Here is a 19551-nt window from a genome sequence, read left to right on the forward strand (position 1 = left end):
GTTGTACCTGGCCCATGACATCCCTCTCGCAGGGCACCAGGGAATCCGGCGCACCAGGCAGAGGCTGCTACAGAACTTTTACTGGCCTGGGGTCTTTACCCATGTCCGACAGTACTGCCAATCCTGTGACCCCTGCCAGAGGGTGGGGAAGGCCCGGGACAAGGGGAAAGCGGCTTTGAGGCCTTTACCCATCATAGAAGAACCTTTCCAGAAGGTGGCCATGGACATAGTGGGACCTCTCAGCAAGATGACCCGGTCAGGGAAGAAATACATCCTGGTGGTGGTGGATTTTGCCACTCGCTACCCCGAGGCGGTGGCCTTGTCCTCTATCGAAGCAGACACAGTGGCAGATGCGCTGCTGACAATTTTCAGCCGGGTGGGGTTCCCCAAGGAGGTCTTAACGGACCAGGGGTCCAACTTCATGTCGGCCCTGCTCCGGTCCTTATGGCAGAAATGTGGGGTCCAGCACAACTGGGCCTCAGCGTATCACCCCCAGTCCAACGGGCTGGTAGAAAGGTTCAACGGGACGCTGAAGATGATGCTAAAAACATTTATGAACCAGCATCCGCAAGATTGGGACAAGTACTTACCTCACCTGCTGTTTGCATACAGGGAGGTACCCCAGGAATCTACCGGGTTTTCACCTTTCAAACTGTTGTATGGAAGGCGGGTGAGGGGGCCCCTAGACCTGATGAGGGACGAATGGGAGGGGAAGGCCTCTCCCGAGGGAGAGTCAGTGGTGGAGTATGTCCTGACCTTCCGGGAAAGACTGGCCGAGCTCATGGGCCTGGCCAGGGAGAATCTGGCCCGAGCCCAGAGGAGGCAGAAGGTCTGGTATGACCGCACAGCACGAGCCCGTGCCTTCGCCACCGGGGATCAGGTGATGGTTCTTATCCCCGTGAGGAGAAACAAACTCCAGGCCGCCTGGGAAGGGCCCTTCAAGGTTATCAAGCAACTGAATGAGGTAAACTATGTGGTGGAGCTGTCAAACCGGGCACATCACCGTCGGGTGTACCATGTGAACATGATGAAACCATACTATGACAGGGGGAATGTGGTGTTGGCCGTGTGTGGACATTGGGAGGGGCAGGGAGATGACCCCTTAGTGGATCTATTCCCTGGGACAAAAGCTGGTTCCCCCCTGGAGGCGATTCCCCTCTCTGAGCAACTGACCCCGGGCCAGCACGCTGAGATCAGAGGGGTGCTGCATCTGTACCGACAGCTGTTTTCCAACCAGCCTGGACGCACTAATTTGACTGTCCACCGGGTGGAGACGGGGTCACACCCCCCTATAAGATGCTCCCCTTTTCGGGTCACTGGTAAAACTGCCCAGGATCTTGAAAGAGAGGTCAGGGACATGCTGGCTTTGGGGGTGATCCAGCCGTCTTCCAGCCCTTGGGCCTCGCCAGTAGTGCTGGTTCCCAAGAAGGATGGGTCAATCCGGTTCTGTGTGGACTATCGAAAGCTCAATGCCATCACCGTATCTGATGCCTACCCTATGCCCAGGCCTGACGAGCTCCTAGACAAGCTGGGAGGTGCACGGTACCTCACCACTATGGATCTTACCAAAGGCTACTGGCAAGTGCCGCTGGACGCAGATGCCAGGCTGAAATCGGCCTTTATCACCCCTCTGGGGCTGTATGAGTTTTTGACCCTGCCCTTCGGCCTCAAGGGAGCGCCGGCCACCTTCCAGCGCCTGGTGGATCAGCTACTGAGGGGGATGGAGAGTTTTGCCGTGGCGTATATTGACGACATCTGCGTCTTCAGCCAGACCTGGGAGGACCACGTGTCCCAGGTTAAACAAGTCCTGGACCGACTCCGGAAGGCTGGGTTAACAGTAAAGGCTGAGAAGTGCAAGGTGGGGATGGCTGAAGTATCTTACCTGGGCCATCGGGTGGGGAGCGGCTGCCTGAAGCCGGGACCAGCCAAGGTGGAGGTGATCAGAGACTGGCCTGCTCCCCAAACCAAAAAGCAGGTCCAGGCCTTTATTGGGATGGCGGGGTACTATCGAAGGTTCGTGCCCCACTTCAGTGCCATAGCCGGCCCCATCACTGAACTGTGCAAAAAGGGGAAGCCAGACAAGGTGATCTGGACTGAGCAGTGCCAGGAGGCTTTCCGGGCGCTGAAGGAGGCTCTGGTTAGCGACCCAGTTCTGGCAAACCCAGATTTTGACAAACCCTTTATGGTGTTCACCGATGCCTCAGACACGGGACTGGGGGCGGTGTTAATGCAGGAGGATGAAAAGGGGGAGAGACACCCTATCGTGTACCTGAGTAAGAAGCTGCTACCCCGGGAACAAAGCTACGCGGCCATCGAGAAGGAATGCCTGGCCATGGTGTGGGCCCTTAAGAAGCTAGAGCCATATCTCTTTGGGCGACACTTCACCGTGTACACCGACCACTCTCCCCTGACCTGGCTGCACCAGATGAAAGGAGCCAACGCCAAGCTCCTGAGGTGGAGCCTGCTCCTGCAGGACTATGACATGGACGTGGTCCATGTGAAGGGAAGTGCCAACCTGACAGCGGATGCGTTGTCCCGGAGAGGGGACCCTGAACTTCCCCAGGTCACTGGGCAGAGTGACCCCGCTCAGTTCAGTCTCGAAGGGGGGAGAGATGTGATGCAGTAGGGACTGTCTGTGTGGGGAGTGGGAGAGCAGGGGAGGACTTTAGGAGATGGACGATGCCAGAGCCTGTAACCTGAGCTAGGTAAGGGAGGGGAAAGGTCAACACCTTTGCCCGGGAAGGGGACAAAGGAAGGGAGTGGCAGGAGGGAAGCAGTTAGAGTTTGGGGCTGTGTGGGCGGAATTCAGGGTATCCTAGCTAGGATCCAAGCACCCTGAAAGCCCAGAAGGACTCGGTGGAGGGGTCCTGACTGTGCCTGCAAGCCCTGCTGTAACCTGTGTTCCTGTTGTCCAATAAACCTTCTGTTGTACTGGCTGGCCGAGAGTCACTGTGGGTCCCAGGAAGAGGGGTGCAGGGCCGGACTCCCCCACACTCCGTGACACACACACTCTGCAGAGGCGAGAGCTGCGGCACTAAATCCAGGGCAAAGACTGCAGGGCAGCCAGAACTCCCCCCTCCCTCCTCCGGGCTCGGTCTGAACATGTTCTAGCACAAAGCGGGGCCTTAACTGGCCGGGGGGAGGGGAGGAAGCACAGTCAGGTGTGCGGGGGGGTCACTGTCAGACATCCCTTCCTCCTGCCCCCCAAAACCAAAGCCACTCCATCACAAATCCCTGCTTAAAGCCAGCAGAAGCCAGGAGCGGCACCAGGGGTTTTGGCGCCCTAGGCGGGGATCCTTCCGCGCTCCCGGTCATTGGCAGCAATTCTGCGGTGGGGGGGTCCTTCTGCGCTCCCGGTCTCTGAGCACTTCGGTGGTGGGTCCCGGAGCGAGTGAAGGACCCGCGGCAGAACTGCCGACGACGACTCAGAGCACGGAAGGACCCCTCACTGCCGAACTGCCGCCAAGGGTGGCAAAATGCAGGTCGCCTCAATGGAAGCGCCAGCCCTGGCAGCAGCAGAATCTCCCTACAAAGCAAATTCCAGGGCGATCCAGATATTCCGATCACCCCCAGCTCCACCCTTTTCCCTGCCTTTCACTCATTTCCCTGAGACTTGCATCCGAGCACTTGGCTGAGATCCCACTGGCAGGTTTGGGGAGTGCAAGACCAAAATCCAAAGCTGCTCCTCTGCAAGCCCCATTCGCAGGTGTTTCCTCCCACCGGCAGCTTCCTCCAAAAGTCTCTTCTGCTTGAAACCTTGCGCAGCTCACTTGTGTGCAGAGCAGCACCACTCTTGGGGAAGAGCCAAGACCCTGCACTGTGTGGAAGAGCAGCAGCTCGCGTCCAGAAAGTTCTTCGTGCTAGTCCATAATGTCAGTCTCAGCAATAACTCCACCTTTGATTTCAGCTCAGGGTTGAGGACCTCGCAGTTATTCCAGATCAGGGCAGATGAATTATACATTATGAGCTTATGACTTTGATTTCTCCACGGCCTCTATAAACATCAAAGATCTAGTGCCCCAGGCACGAGACAGTTAGCCACCCCCATCAGCCAGCTCACGCTGGCTCAGGAAGATTACAGGCTCCAATGCAGGGTTTGTAAACTTTGTCAGCCAAACTCCTGGGAGTCCCAAGCAGTGACGAACTCCACCTGTGGTTTATTTGCCCAGGCTGTTGCACTGATCTGTGTTTTACTTAACACCGCGAGCTGTCCCTGCAGCACTGCTAGAATTAGAGCAAAACACAACCTCGCTATGTAAAAGGCAAATAAAACTCTGCTTTCCTGTCTCGTATTTTAAAAAATACTTTCTAAAGCTAAGGAAATTCCTAGACCAAAAACTTTGTTCAGAGGATGAAAGCACTAACAATGACATTAAAAGCATGTTGTGGTTACCCCAGAAAGAAGCATGAAAGGCTGGAAAAAGCAAAGGCAACAGTAAATTTTTTTTCATATAATGAACTTCTAAACAACCTTAACTCTGCACCTGTTTTCTACAGTGATCCTTTAACTATCCACCAGCAACCCCGTACACTCAGCCAGCAAGTCCCTAGGCCATGACGACACATCTTCACTTCCAGTATGAACCACCCTCGACTCAAACTGTAAATAAAGATACACAGAACCAGAGCAACGGGAATTACCTCAGGACTAGAGTGACAGGAGTTTGGTTTCAGTTTATGCTGGCAACAGGATCAACTCTCATACACCCCATCACATAAAGGGAACCAACTCTTCCACTGACCTTCCTCCAGTTCAACTATCCACAAACAGCAAAACCCCCAACAGCTCATCCCTTAACCTGCTGTACACGCAGCCCAGAAACAACCATCTCAGAGCCGACATCGCACCACGAGTGGCTGAGCCCAACGTATCCCTTCCAGCAGTATAAATAGATTACATATAGCGCCCTATCAAATTCACGGTCCATTTGGGTCAATTTCCTGGTCACAGGATTTTTGAAAAATGTAAATTTCATGATTTCTGCTGTTTAAAACTGAAATGTTGTTGTAATTGTAGGGATCCTGACCCAAAAAGCTGAGGGAGGATCTCAACGTTATTGGGGAGGGGTGTTGCCTGAAGGCAGCGCAGAAGTAAGAATGGGAATACCATGACCTCCCTACAATAATCTTGCGACCCTCTTGCAACTCCCTTTCAGATCAGGACCCCCAGTTTGAGAAACGCTGGTCTCCCCTGTGAAATCTGTACAGTACAGGGTAAAAGCTCACAAAAGACCAGATTTCACGGGATGAGACCAGATTCCACAGTAAATGACAAGTTTTTGATGGCCGATGGCTGTGAATTTGGTAGGGCCATATATATATTATACACACACACACACACACACAGGGGAATATATAGCACATTTGTAATACTGTTTACCATCCAATGCAAATATCCACAATAAGACACACAGATGGTGAACAGGGATCAGACTGGAGGCTCTTTGTAGAACCTTCATGAATTTCAGGGCTTTTTTTTTTTTTTAAAATAATCATGATACTCTAACGTTTTAATTGGGTTGCTATCACAATATTCCCTGTATCTTACTTAAACTTGCCTGGGGTTGTTTGTAAGGGGCTGTGGGAGCCTCAAACGAATTTTGCAACAGCAAATATTGTTATGCATTTCAAATAGTGGCTGGCTATAAAATGACCTTTATATTCAGCTTGTACCCATGACATCACTGCTTCGATAAGAGAGTCACCGCTGGATTTCAGTGTCAATAAAGCAGAGAGGCTGCGAAAAGGATGGAACACAAACAAAATAAGTGGCATAATCAAAGTAAATGACTAATGCTGCCACTGTAGCAATAAATCTTGACAGCACCCACCCACCACCCATGGGAAGCATGGTCTAATAGTTAACACATTGAATGGTTGTCAGATCTGAGACGGAGGCCTCTCCACCACTGATTCATTGCATGACCAGCCCTAGGCCAAGTCAGCACAACACCATAAATGTGAAAAGCACACACGCTTCTTTACCTACGCCACAAACGGTGTCTTACATTAGAACACATGCAAGAATTAAATGGATAATCTAATGGTGCTCACTGGGTTCTTGGTTCCACCACCGTATATAGGTGTTGCATGTGGTACATAGCTAGTAAACACAGTTATTCAGAGGGCACCAGGCCCACATGGCTCCTTCACATCATGTTTGTCATGTAAAGAGAAAAGTCACAACTCTCTGGAAATCCAACACCCTCCCTTCAGTTTCCTGTTTGCCTTTCTCTTAGTGACAGTGACATCAATGTGTCAGTTTCACTTCTGTTTACACTCAGTTTCACTTTCTGGTTCTCAGTGTTGTAGTGTTAAGGTTTCAAACCCTGTAGGGGAATCCTGCTTTACTTAAAAGGCAGTGATTTCATCCAGGGGGATTTTTTTTAAATGTCTCTGCTTTAAAAAAAAGGAAATCAATTGTAAATGTGGGGGCAAATTTAAGATGAGTCCCCTTTGTCTGCCATTTCCACATCACTTACTGCTCTCGGAGGTAGGGTTGCTGGAAAGCCTTGGGTCAGACCTGTGCATGGGCAGTATCATGAAAGTGCAAAGTGCTGGTATTATCCAAAGGATGGTGACAATCAGGAAGAGGACAAGACCAACAGTCTGTAAAACCATACACAAGAAGGGGCCAGCTAACAGCTCCACCTCCATTAAAGACAGGAGGGAGCCTAAGCAGTTTCTGGGGCCATTAGTGCCCTGAGATACCCGCCTCACCCAGTTTCCCTGAGTGGAGGAAATCACAGGATTTTGACTAGAAAAAGGACATTCTATTAAAGCTCCATCCACCCTCAGCCCTTCTGCATCAGATGTTTATTTGGGCAACTGGTGTCTCCACCAAGCAGAAACACTGGCACAAAATCCAGGGGGAAGACCCCTTAGAGGGCTTTTTACATTCTGATTCTTGCACAGCTCATTGCTGGGTCTTGGCTTTGTGACATCGGAGGCCACTTAGCCGAACCCCAGACAGCAACCCTATAGGCTATTCAAAGGCTGCAGATTCTTCCCAGCACGAGTTCCCGGCCATGACATCACAAGAGTGGCAGCACGCGTGGGGCTCTCCAGAGCCGAAAATGACTGCTGTATCCATGGCTGGCTCCGGGTCCCACCACAGACTGTGAACGGGCCTGGACCCCAGAGAACAGGGCACCTGCTGGAACAGATCAAAAAGGCGGGAGAGCCATGTAACCCAGCCAGCCCTGTTCTAGTGAACGGCTCTGACACAGCACCTGAAACCCAGAGACCCTCATGCTCTGGTCAACCTGCTTTGCAAATTGTAATGGGCCCAATCTGCCGCCCTCACTTGTGTGACTCCCACAGGAGAGTGAGAGAACACCACAGAGTTTGGCTCCAGATTCGGATCCAGATCTGATCTTCTTCAGAGTTCAAATCCGGATCTAGTATCCTAGCTCAGGGCTATTCTCCAGTGGGTATCAGTGTGTGTAGCTCACCGCTGAATTGCAGCCACCTCTGGAGGCGGCCGTTTAATGGGACGCAGAGACACAACCCAACAGTTTTGGACGGAAAGTGAGTAATCACAACAACATTGTGCACTTAAACAGCATCTCTCTTTGTTATGGGGCAGTGACAGATGCACTGCAGGGACGGTGCAACATTGTTTCTGTTCAAAGCTAAATTCTGTAACCTACTTACAATCCATACAGAATCAGATCCGTTTGAAAATCGGTATGCCCAGTCCTGGGACGGGGTAGCATTCGCAGTGCAAATGAGCTAATTTGTTCACGGTGTCCCAAAGATACAGTCTTCCACCTCCAACAGACTCTTTACAAGTCTGGTTTTTTTTGTGCACCGGTAGGAAAAAAACAGAGGGCAAGACACCCATGGGAGATCAGAAGAACGGTCACATGGGTCAGACCAATGGCCCATCTAGCCTCGTATCCTGGCTCTGACAGTGGCCAATGCCAGATTCTTCAGAGAGAATGAACAGAACAGGGCAATTTTGAGTAATCCATTCCCAGTTGTCTAGTCTCAGGTTCTGGTAGTCAGAGATCTAAGGACACCTGGAGCGTGGGGCTGTCCCCCTGATCATGGACAGACCTGCCACCAGGAACTTAACTAATTATTTTTTTTTAAATCCAGTTATACTTTTGGCCTTCACAGCCTCCCCCGGCAGTGAGTCCCACAGGTTGACTGTGCGTTATGTGAAGATCGTGTCTGGCACCAAGGAAAAGCTCCAGCACCTAAACATTGACATTATCACACTTCATTGCAGCATCAGCACCAACACGAGAGCCCAGAAAGAACTTTGCCATCAGAATCAACCCAGGGAAAGCAAAATGCTGCTTATTTGCTAGAGAAGGGTTCAAACCCCAACCCGACAGCCCTGAGCTCTGCTGCCGACACGAAAGCAGCAATGCCATTATGCCTTGCTGCAGTCCTCTCTTATCTTCTTTACTTTTGAACTGAAGTAATTAGCTCTGCAGATACTCAGCACGTCCGAGACTCAGGCCCTGGCCCTCTCCAGCCGAGTGCCCAAAAACGGAGGCACCAGAAATTAGGAGCCACTTCTGAAAATGCGGGCGCTGGCCATTTGCTCTTGGTCACATAGAAAATCAGTGTCCAAGCTGTGAGCAGAACCCAGGAGTCCTGCTCAGATGCACACTACAGAAAAGAGAAGGCAGGTCCTGGGAGGGGAATGAAGCTACACTGGGGAAAAGTGTTAGATCTGATTTCCTTGTAGGGTTTTTCTGTTGATTTGTTATACACACAATCATCACACCTAGAAACCCCAGCCATGAACCAGAACCCTAGTCTCCTAGGCACGGTACAAACACACTCTCGCCACGCCAGTCCGGGGCAGCGTAAGTGGCCCATGGGCTATTTGATCAGTCAAACTAGCCAGTTTACCTTGTTCCCTCCCCCCACAACATCCTGCCCCCTCTCTCCCCTCTGTTATTAAAGGGCTGGTGATTCATGGGTGACATTAGCCCTAACACAGCAAGGCACAGTCAGCTATTTTACTAGCACTTAACAACTCCTTTGGGGATAGGGAGGAAACAGAAGAGTGGATGGCGCAGACATGTGAGGAGCTCAGCTACTGACCAGCACAGACAGGAAGGTTAGGCCAGGGGCTGGGGCACTAGATCACCCCTTATTCTGACACAGATATCCTCTGTGCCCTTAGCCCAGTCACTTACCCTCCCTGGCTCCAGGTCCCCATGGCTACAATGGGGAGAACAGCACTGCCCTGCTGCCCAGAGGCGTGGGGATAAATGATTAACATTTGTGAGGGAGCTTTGATACCATCGTAATAAGAATGACAGCTAGAAAACAGGAACAGCTACATCGGGGAGTCCAGTATCTGGTGTCAGACAGAGCCCAGAACACGTTACTTTAGGGGAAGGTGCAATGAAACCTGGCATTAGGCAGATGTGGAATCATCCGCCCCCTCATGGAGGTCTCATCCCAATAACTCAAGACTAGCATGAAGCAGGAGATTTCATATTCCTTCCAGAACCTTTAGCATGAACTAATATAACCGTGGCTATCCGGGGATCCAGGCTATCTGGGGAAGTGTCCACTCCCTTTTTAAATCGTCTTGAAGTTCTTGGCCGCAATAGCCTCTGGTGGCAGAGAATTCCACAGGCTAATTACACCTTGCCTAGAGAAGTATTTCCTTTTAACAGTTCTGAATTCCCGCTCCCTCCCCACACTTTTCATTTCATTGAGCATTCCCTTGTTCTTGTGTGGGACAGGGAGAATGGGGGTGTCACCGATGTTTATCTGGTCCCCACTTAGTCATCTCCTTTCTAAGGTAACAACCTCCATCTTTCTTCAGAAGAGAGTATTGGCAGGCCCGTGATCAGTGTCGTCACTCTTCTCTGAGCCCCCTCGCGTTCTGCCCAATTCGTTTGGAGATGAGGTACCTGTTGCTTCACATTATATCCAGGTGGGGCCGCACCTGGGTTTATACAAAGGCATTAGAATATTTGCCATATTATTCCTCATCCCGTTCCTTATGCAGCCTACAGCTTCCCCCTGAGGTCACCACTTCAAATCCAGCCCAGACAGCGGCTTGACAACTTGACTGCCACGAGCCTGTTGGTTTCAATCCCCTACGTAGGGAACAGGCACCGACAGCCTCAAAACCGCTAATGCAACTGACGAGCCCTCTGGGAGTCTCAGCAGAGGCATCCCGGGCTGCAGGGGCCATGGAACCAGCCCTCCCCTCTCAGCCCTGGAAGGTGAGGGGGAGTCGGTTTGTTTCTAAATGTTCATTAACACTTTTCTGAGTCCCTCCTTTATGTACCTGCCAAGGCCTGAGTTCAGGGCTCTGCTTTACCTGCACTAATCAGTGACTTTACCTAAAGCGGAGAGAGGAAGGCAGGATGGACATCTGGCCTCTTTTCTGCACACAGGAGTTATGTTCTGGATGCCAAAGGAAGGATTCCTGTGCCCTGACCCCTCACTGGCCCATGTCCAGCAGATCTCGTGTAGATCCCTGGCCTGAGACACTTCTCCATGGGAGCAGAAGCAGTGTTAACACTCCAGGGCACGAACCAGCTGTGTGGGGCACCGGGCATCATCACAACCATTTGCTGCAGCCTCCCTGAATCAGACAAGGCCCAGAAGTTTAACAAGCAGCGAAGGGAACTTCCACCCAGCTGAACTGGCCTCGCTTGGGGTCATTTTTGCTACAAGTCACGGAATTCAAAAGCTGAGGGACTGAGAACGTCTCTGCTCAGAGCCCAGCTCCTGCAGAGCCTTCACACACAGCTTGTTATCCCAGACTTCAAGCGACAGGCCAGCAAGGAGGCACAGGAAATACTGGCAGGCCGGGCTGCTAGCTGAGAGGATGCTGGAGCGCAGGACCATCCCATCAGAGGACGCACACTCAGACCTCCACCACACAGAGCCGAGAAGAGGATCTTCCTCCCTTGAAGAGCACCCAACGTCCTGCAAAGAGGGTGGCTCACTGACTAAAGCCGTTGAGGGAAAGGGAAGGGGCGGGAGAGATGCCAAGAGGAATTTCTCTCCCATGCCCACAGGAAAAAGAAAGGGACCCTTTATAAACTCAGAAGGATGGAGAGCGCATTCTGGTCCCCACGCTGTGGGTGATCCTCAGAGGATGTGACATCCTCACCACCTGCAGCAGCATTAGGGCTCTTATCTAAGATCATCTGAGCATGGGCATATCCGGAAGACAGGAGAACACATTTTGGTTCAAACATCCAGCAAAAACTAACCCAGCAAACCCAATGCCACAGTGTTTGCAGAGCAGCCCAAACCACCCGAGAAATGCTGCTTTCATCGGAGGTTCCCAAAACATGGCATTTGTTCCAGTGGACACCCAGGTACTAGAGCGTGTGTTGGAGGGACAGGAGAGACACAATTATGTCTGACTCTACAGGATTCCCTCAACCAAATTCCCCCACCATCTAGCCACTGCTTTCAGATTAACCCTCGCCTGCCATGTCACGCGGCAGCTTGAAGCCCTGTTCATGGATCGACCCAAAGCTGCAGCCACTGTTTGCATCAAACCTTCTGCAGAGAAAGTTTGATTCCTATCTTTAAAGGCAATACATGATGGGTAATTCTGGAGCAGGGCTCTCCTTGTCTGGGAGAAATGCACTTGCTAGATTGGATGCCAATTTTACAGAGCGTTGTGCTGGGCAGACAGGACAGAGAGAGAGTCGGGGTGTGTTAGAAACATCCAACGCGGCTCCCATTTCTCATCTGATTGTAAGAATACAGAAGAAAATGGGTCAAAAAGAAAGAAAGAAAAACTCTTTCATGCAGGAAAGGTTTTGTTTGCTAGCCAATAAAGTTTAATTTAATTTAATTCAGTCTAGTTTAATTTCCTTTTCTATCTATCTAGACAGGCATTTATTCTATATTCTGTTTAAATCAAGGCCCTCTGGCCCCGTTTCTGTGCTGCATGTGTGTTCAGACATTCACGGAGGTGGAAGTGCCTGAGCATTAGGATCCAGGGAGGATTTCCCTGGTTCACACCAATACTCTGAGTGCTTTCTCCGGAGCCATGTCACACGTCTCATGCTGACCCCTCTGAACCGGCCAGTCTGCCTTGTTCTGTGTGTAATGTAACCCACACACACAAGCAGTGCGTTCAATCTACGCAGCACGCCCACCCCAGCCATTCTCTGGGCCGCGCTCTATAAATACATGCCCGGATCCAGAAATAGACCAAAGGCCGAGTGCACATGGTTCTTGGGCACGGGCAGATGGTGAATACCGCCTGCTCACATACTTGGCGCATGACAGGTACATGCGGAGACAATCTTGTTCTAGTTTGGCCAGTTCCTGTGTTTGAAACGCCAGCAAACGAGCAAATGATTGCACAATTCTCAAACAGAAAGGTCAGCGGAGCACCGTTCCCGCGGCGCTGCTAAGCCGATCCTTACTGCCTTAGCAATGATGCTTGGATTTGTAACCATGGTCCACAAAAAACACTGCCCCCCCCACCCAATGTGTGACTGCATCACAGATCTTCCCAAACCCACCATCCCTGGTGCGTGTCGGATCAGCATCCCAGACCCCGCACCTCTCCAGGGCTCACCGGGAAAGGCCATGGGTCAGGACATTTAAGTAGTTTAATTTGCCATCTCGACAACAGAACCCAATGATAGACCCTGACCCCGCTCCTTGTGTTCATAACATTTCCACCGCCGTCAGGATCGGGGCCCTGGTGCTCTCTTTGCCCCCAGAACTCGGTTCAAGGCCAGAGGGGCCACAATGCAAAGTGAAGCTGAAGGTTTCTGTGGGCTGCCCCCGGACAGAGGGTTTTACCGAGCTCAGGGAGCAGGCTGGGGGGCTGTTAAGGTGTCTTGGGTATTTCTTTTTTAAAGGGCTCTGCTCTAGTTCCTTTCAGGGGCAGGTCTCTGGCCTGTGTTTTGGGGGAGTCGGGCGAGATGATCAGTGGGGTCTCGTCTGGCTTTGGAATTGATGAATGAGCGTAGGAAACAGCTCAAGATCACGTCGAGATCACACACATAGGAACTAAAACATGGATCCTAAGTGTCCCAGGGATTCCTGGCTGGGGCGCCCCCATTCCACACCCCCCCGTAGGCGAGGCGCGGGAGCGAGTTCCTCCTTATTCAGTATTTGCCACTTGAGCCCTGCCCCGTCCACAGCTTCCACCAGGCCCTGAGCAACCCGGAGACCTGCCCAGAGGCAGGGTGAGCAGCCCACGGGCGTCGCTACCTCCGACCACAAAACCGCAGCCCACTCAGCGCAGAGAACCAACGCGCGCATTGGCGAGCTGGAAACACCGTCCTTTCCATGTCCGAGACAAAGGGGCCAGGTTCAGCTGAGAACCCAGCACTACCCTGCCCGCAGAGTAAATAGAAACCCCTCCCTCGCCGCCTGGCCTGCCCCCTTCCGGCGTGAGAGGGACAGCTCTGTTTCCTCACACACGGCGCCCGGGGGAAACACGGAGCCATGTCACACCTCTCACGCTGACCCCTCTGAACCGGCCAGTCTGCCTTGTTCTGTGTGTAACGTAACCTGCACGTTACTCAGCCGGTGCCCAGTTCAGCTGCTTCCCGCTGAACTCTTCTCTAAACACTCCAGACACTGCCTCTCTTTAGCTACAATCGCGTCCGCCCCTCAGAGCGCGCTGCAGAGAACTCCTGGCCAGGAGCAAGTCTGAAGAGCCAAGTACAGCAGGCACCGCTATTCCCCTCACCACCCCCACCTCCGCTCTCAGTTGCCATCCACCGGGGTCTGTCTAGCAGCCCCGCTCCCTTGTCTGCGCCCTCCATCTCCTTCTCTGCCCCAGCATCTCAAACACACGCTCAGCTCCGCTGCCTGCTAGACAAAGGTCAGCTCCCGCCCGACTCCATTTCCTGTTCCAGAGGGTGCCTTTCCTCGCTCTTTTCTGCAGGTGAACAGAAAACATGTTGGGAAATCGACCTCTAAGGAAGTTCCTTTTGGCCAGCGCCCCAGGGGAGCAGGACCAAGCCTTGACCCTGCCCTCGTCTCGCCTCGCACCCAGGCCCCGAATCTGCAGCCGCCACTCAGGTACGGAATCCTCTCGCTCTGAAATTAACCGCAGTCCGGATTACCCGCATGGGGAAGGGCCGCAGGCACCTGGCCTTTGACCAAACAGCGCCCTGTGCGAGGAGCAGCTTCGGCGCCCCCTCCCTCCAGGGGTTAAATGTTTGAATACTTTATTTTGAATTGCATTTGTAGCCCATGTCACCACTTCGATGCAGGATTTGTATGCGTGATTTATCCCTCATATAAGATGCTAGCAACAAACACAGCACCCCAAGCCTGGTGCCCCCAAGCCTGGCGCCCCCACGTGGCCACATGGGCCACCTGCCTCTAAATCCAGCACTGGCCTCAGGCTCTTCCCAGCCATTGGGGCATTCGCCTGAGCAAGGATCCCTCAGAAGAGCTGCGGGTGTGGCCCTGGCTGCACACCAAGTTGAGGGTAACATAACATCCACTCACAGAAATGTCCTTTTATGCACAATTCCCTCGATTCCTCCAGAAGTTAAGGAGAGAGGCTGTGACCTGTATTACCCAGTTCACACTATCACAGAGCTATCCAGGCCTTGAGAACAATAGGCCTAGGGAATGAACCGGGAACAGGACCTTCCTAACTCAAGAGCGCGTGTGCAGTTTCACTGGTGGGATAAACAGAAGGCAGCTTGGGACTGGAGATATTTGAGAACAGCGCGGAGGAGACCTCGGACCCTGCAAACACTTACTCTGGAGAGGAAGGACTCCTTGGGGAGGAACGACTTCTGGGTACCTAGCCCCATGCTTGCTAAAACAACAGGAATTTTGTCCACGTTTCCGGGGTTGGAAGCGTCACCTCAAGGTCTCCAAAGCGCAAGGTAAAGCAGCATGTTGTAACCAGACCATCATGCAAAGCACAGCCACAGAGACAGCGCACCAGAGAAACCCGCGGGGAAGTCCCTGCATATTTTGAGGCCAGGAGCAGACAGCTTAGACAGCGTATTACCCTAGATTCGCCTTCCACCACCAAACAAGTCACTGAATTTCCTGGTCCCCCCCTCTCCGTTCAAGTCAGCGTGAGGAACCTTTCCCAGCCATCCCAGAGCCCTCCCCAGAGGCGTAAGTGGGAGACAGAATGTTACTCCTGGGGCAGGCTGGAGGGGAGCCTGAGACAGGGCAGGAGTGGCTGCTGGGGCAGGTACTGGAGCAGAAGGTCTATGGCCATGGTGGAGGGGTATCACCAGGGGGCGGGATGGCTGTTGGGGGTAGTTACTGGCGTGGGTATTTGGGTGGAGCTGGGGTAGTGACTGGTGAAGGACATTGCAGTGGAGACCCGGGGCAGTTTTCAGGGTGGATATCAAGGTGGATATTGGGATAGGGATCTTATGGCCGTGAAGGATATTGCTGTGGCTAGCGGAATTGTTAATGGGGTGGGGGATGTGGGAGCATGAGGGGGGATATCGCAATCGATTCTGGGGCAGTTCTTGGGGCAGGTGAGTACAGGGGCAGACTGGGGGATATGTGGAAAGCTATTGGGACAGAGGGTATTGGGAGGGGGAGGGAGGTACTGGGACAGGGTGAGGACATCGAGGCAGGCTGGCAGATATGGGGATGGCTATTGGGGTGGGGATACTGGGTGGGATGAGGCCGGGGGTTACTGGTGGGATCCCATTGAGTGGATAGTTATGAGGCAGGGTGGAGACGGCTATTGGGGTGGTGGATACTGAGAGATGAGGCCTGGGGGTTACTGGTGGGATCCCCATTGGATGGATAGTTATGGGGCAGGGTGAGGACCGATATTGGGGTGCTGGATACTAGGAGATGAGGCCGGGGGGTTGCTAGTGGAATACCACCTGTCTGGATAGGGAACCCCGGGGCAGGAGGCAAATAGGGGGGCAGCTCTGGGGTTCAGGACACTGGAGGGTGCGGCCCAGGGCCTTGCTTGGGGACAGCTGTCCGGGGAGCGCGGGGCTGGCCCGGGGGCGCCGGCTCTTACCTGCTTGAACTGCTCCTCGTAGGTCCACTCGTGGTGCTGGGGCGGCGGCTGGCGCGGCGGGGAGAGCGAGCGGGCGGGCTCCGGGCGCTGCTGCGGGGCGCTGGGGGAGCGCGGGGGGTACCGGGCCGCCCCCGCCTCTCCCTCCAAGTCCTCCTCCTCCTCGGCGTGCTCCGGGGCGCCGGGCCCCGGCGGGGAGCCCCCCAGGCGGCCGCGGGGGGGCAGCCCGCAGCGCACCGCCGCCCGGTACTGCTGGATGCGGCTCCCCAGCACCGAGCGCAGCTGCCCCGGGCCGGGCTCCGCCTGCCCCCGCCGCAGCTTCTCCTCCCCGCGGGCCAGCCGCGCCGCCTGCTGCCGCTGCAGATTCTCCATCACCGCCTCCAGCCGGAGCCCCCCGCCGCCCGCGGCCGGCACCAGCAGGGGCAGCGACCCCGGGGAGGAGAAGGCAGCCTGCGGGGGAGACACAAGGGGGTGGGGGTGAGTGTCCGGCCGAGAGAAGAGGGGGAGGAGGCGGAAGAGGGGGATGAGGGGAAGGAGGTGAAGAGGAGGTGAAGGGGGGTGAAGGAGAGGAGGGGGATGAGGGGAAGGGGGTGAAGAGGGGGTGAAGGGGGGGTGAAGGGCAGGAGGGGGAAGAGGGGGATGAGGGGAAGGAGGAACAGGGGGTAAAGGGGGGGTGAAGGGGAGGAGGCAGAAGAGGGGGATGAGGAGAAGGAGGAAGAGGGGGTGAAGGGGGGGTGAAGGGCAGGAGGGGAAGAGGGGGATGAGGGGAAGGAGGAAGAGGGGGTGAAGGGGGGTGAAGGAGAAGAGGGGGAAGAGGGGGATGAGGGGGTGAAGGGGGGTGAAGGAGAAGAGGGGGATGAGGGGAAGGGGGTGAAGAGGGGGTGAAGGAGAAGAGGGGGATGAGGGGAAGGGGTGAAGAGGGGGTGAAGGGGGGGTGAAGGGCAGGAGGTGGAAGAGGGGGATGAGGGCGAAGGAGGAAGAGGGGGTGAAGAGGGGGTGAAGGAGAGGAGGCGGAAGAGGGGGATGAGGGGAAGGAGGAAGAGGGGGTGAAGAGGGGGTGAAGGAGAGGAGGTGGAAGAGGGGGATGAGGGCGAAGGAGGAAGAGGGGGTGAAGAGGGGGTGAAGGAGAGGAGGCGGAAGAGGGGGATGAGGGGAAGGAGGAAGAGGGTGTGAAGGGGGGTGAAGGGAAGGGGTGAAGAGGAGGTGAAGGGAGGGTGAAGGGCAGGAGGTGGAAGAGGGGGATGAGGGGAAGGGGGTGAAGAGGGGGTGAAGGGGGGGTGAAGGGCAGGAGGGGGAAGAGGGGGATGAGGGGAAGGAGGAAGAGGGGGTGAAGGAGTGGAGGGGGAAGAGGGGGATGAGGGGAAGGGGGTGAAGAGGGGGTGAAGGGCAGGAGGGGGATGAGGGGAAAGGGGTGAAGAGGGGGTGAAGGAGAGGAGGGGGAAGGAGGAAGAGGAGGTGAAGAGGGGGTGAAGGGGGGGTGAAGGGCAGGAGGGGGAAGAGGGGGATGAGGGGGCAGGAGTCAGAGGGGGGCGAGGGGAAGGCGAGGAAGAGGGGGCAGAGAAGGGCGCGGGGAGCGGCCGAGGCAGGGGCGAGGAAGTCCAGGACGGAGGAGGCGGACCGGGGAGAAGGGAGCCGGGCGGAGAGGGGGCAGGAGGGCTCGGGCAGGCCGGGGGCGCAGAGCCGGGCCCGGGACGGGGAAGGGCAGAGCGAAGCCCCAGAGCGCGTCGCCCCCTCGCTCCCACCCGGACTAACGCGGGGCGCGTCTCGCTCAACTTCGGCGGCTGCCCGGCTCCGCTCCAGCGCCGGGGGCCCCAAGCCGCAGCGCAGCCCCCTGCCCCGGCGGAAAGTTTGCAGCCCGGAGCCGGGGTCCGGCGGGGAGATTCCCCCGAACCCCCCCCCCGGCGGATGAGCCAGGGAGGAAAGGGAGCGGGAGACGGACACAGGAAAGGGAGCTCCGGGGGGGCTTGGGGCGTGGGGGGTCCCCACAAACCCCCGGCTCCAGCGCAGGAGGTCTGGGAGAATCCCCCGTTCCGCCCGGTGCGGACAGACCCCCCCCCCAGTGCAATCCACGTGCAAGCCCCGGTAGAGCCCCCCTCGCCGGCTCTTTATTAAATATCAGACTCGGCTGGGAAGTTGCAGGACGTTTGACTTGATGCAGTTTCCACCCCCGCCCCCGAGTCCCCTTCCACCCCCTACCAAGCCAAAAAACCCAGCAGCAACTCAAAGAAACCAAACAACAGCTGCAACCCCATTAACCCCCCGCCCCCCCGCGAGCCGGAGGTCAGTTCTCTTACAGGCACTAGAAAACATACAATTTTCTTTTAAAAACCCCAAAGATCGCTTACCAAAGCAGATTTCGTGTTTTCCACCATGCTTCCTTCTCTCCCACTGACGGGCTGCCCGGGGGGGCGGGGGGGGTTGGATAAATATATATGTTAAAACAATCGGATCTGTGGCTGTATTTTTATTCCTCTGGCGCTTTGCTGGTGCTCAGGGCCCCCGGTCCCAGCATGGAGAAGATTGTTACAAATATTTCTTTTATTCTGCAGCTTGTTGAAGCAATGAGGGGGTTGGGTGGGGCTTTTTTCCCCTTTTTTTTTCTTTTTGCAACAAGTGGCAGGCAGAGGCAGTGTGACCCCTTCCACCGAGAGATCAGCCCTCTCTGCTCCCCGTTTGCTAACAACACGTCAAGGGAATGATAAATAGAGAGGGCAGGGTTTGCTGACAGCCGAAGGGGGAAAATGCTGTAATACTTCCCCAGCAGGGAGATCACACAGGAGGAGAAATACCGCCCAGTGATCAGTGCATTTCTAACCTACTTCTGGCCATTGTACTGTGTGAGAGGGAGACCTTTCCAATCTGCAGCCAGGGGCTCAAATCAGGGCCTTTCTAACCCAGGGCTCTGACATGTGGGTGCAATCACACGTGTGCATTTTTAGCCCAGTGCTGTGTGTGTGACAGAGTTCACACTGGTGCATTTACAATGAGTGTGTGTGTGTGTGATCAGAAACTCCCTCTCTGGGTATCTGCTGTCTTCCAACGGCTGGCCAGTCATGGACAAGCCGTACAAGGCACCTGAAAAGTGCATTTCTGCCATACCTGACACAAAGGTGTGAACATTCTCTGTATGTGCATGTGTGTGCGCGTGCGCTTTATTTAAAAGGATCCTCGGTGACAGGCGCATTCAACAGGAGAAATGTTACTACCAAGGCTTGATATCTTCGTCTACAAGCCCCGTGTTTCCCTGTCAGCCAGGGAAATCACTGCAATTTACACAAAGCCTTGGGACAAGTCCTCCTGACATCTGCACATATGCCATGTGCCACTGACAGCAGAAAGGCCCCCAGTGCTTTTAAATCAGATGCACTTCATCTCATCAGCCAGTTCCAGCCGTAAGTGATTAGCAGCGGGTAAGTGTGAGGGGCAGCAGGTTGAAAAGTTAGCAGAAGAGCCGGGGGGGCTGGGGAGGAATGTCTCTCTCCTGTGCCAGAGATAGAACTGTGTCAAATCACACAAAACCCACACCCAGAAATACCAGCTGCCTCAAACCCACAAAGCCAGGAAATTCCCAGTTACTGCCGCAAGTTTGTCCTTAACCTGGGCCTAAA

General features: G+C 54.5%; 1 protein-coding gene across 1 annotated transcript in view; it reads right to left on the reverse strand.

Moving 5' to 3' along the window:
* The window catches only part of ARID3C (AT-rich interaction domain 3C), a 128431-nt gene extending 110116 nt beyond the window's left edge, over window positions 1–18315 (reverse strand). The window contains exons 1-2 of the mRNA XM_050943266.1: window positions 18289–18315; window positions 15947–16393 (exon numbers count right to left, since the gene is read on the reverse strand). Of these exons, the coding sequence (XP_050799223.1) occupies window positions 15947–16393; window positions 18289–18315 (474 nt within the window). The remainder of the gene's footprint in view (window positions 1–15946; window positions 16394–18288) is intronic.
* Between the last annotated feature and the right edge of the window lie 1236 nt (window positions 18316–19551).

This window comes from Gopherus flavomarginatus, chromosome 3 (assembly GCF_025201925.1).
Source record: "Gopherus flavomarginatus isolate rGopFla2 chromosome 3, rGopFla2.mat.asm, whole genome shotgun sequence".
Classification (NCBI taxonomy): domain Eukaryota; kingdom Metazoa; phylum Chordata; order Testudines; family Testudinidae; genus Gopherus; species Gopherus flavomarginatus.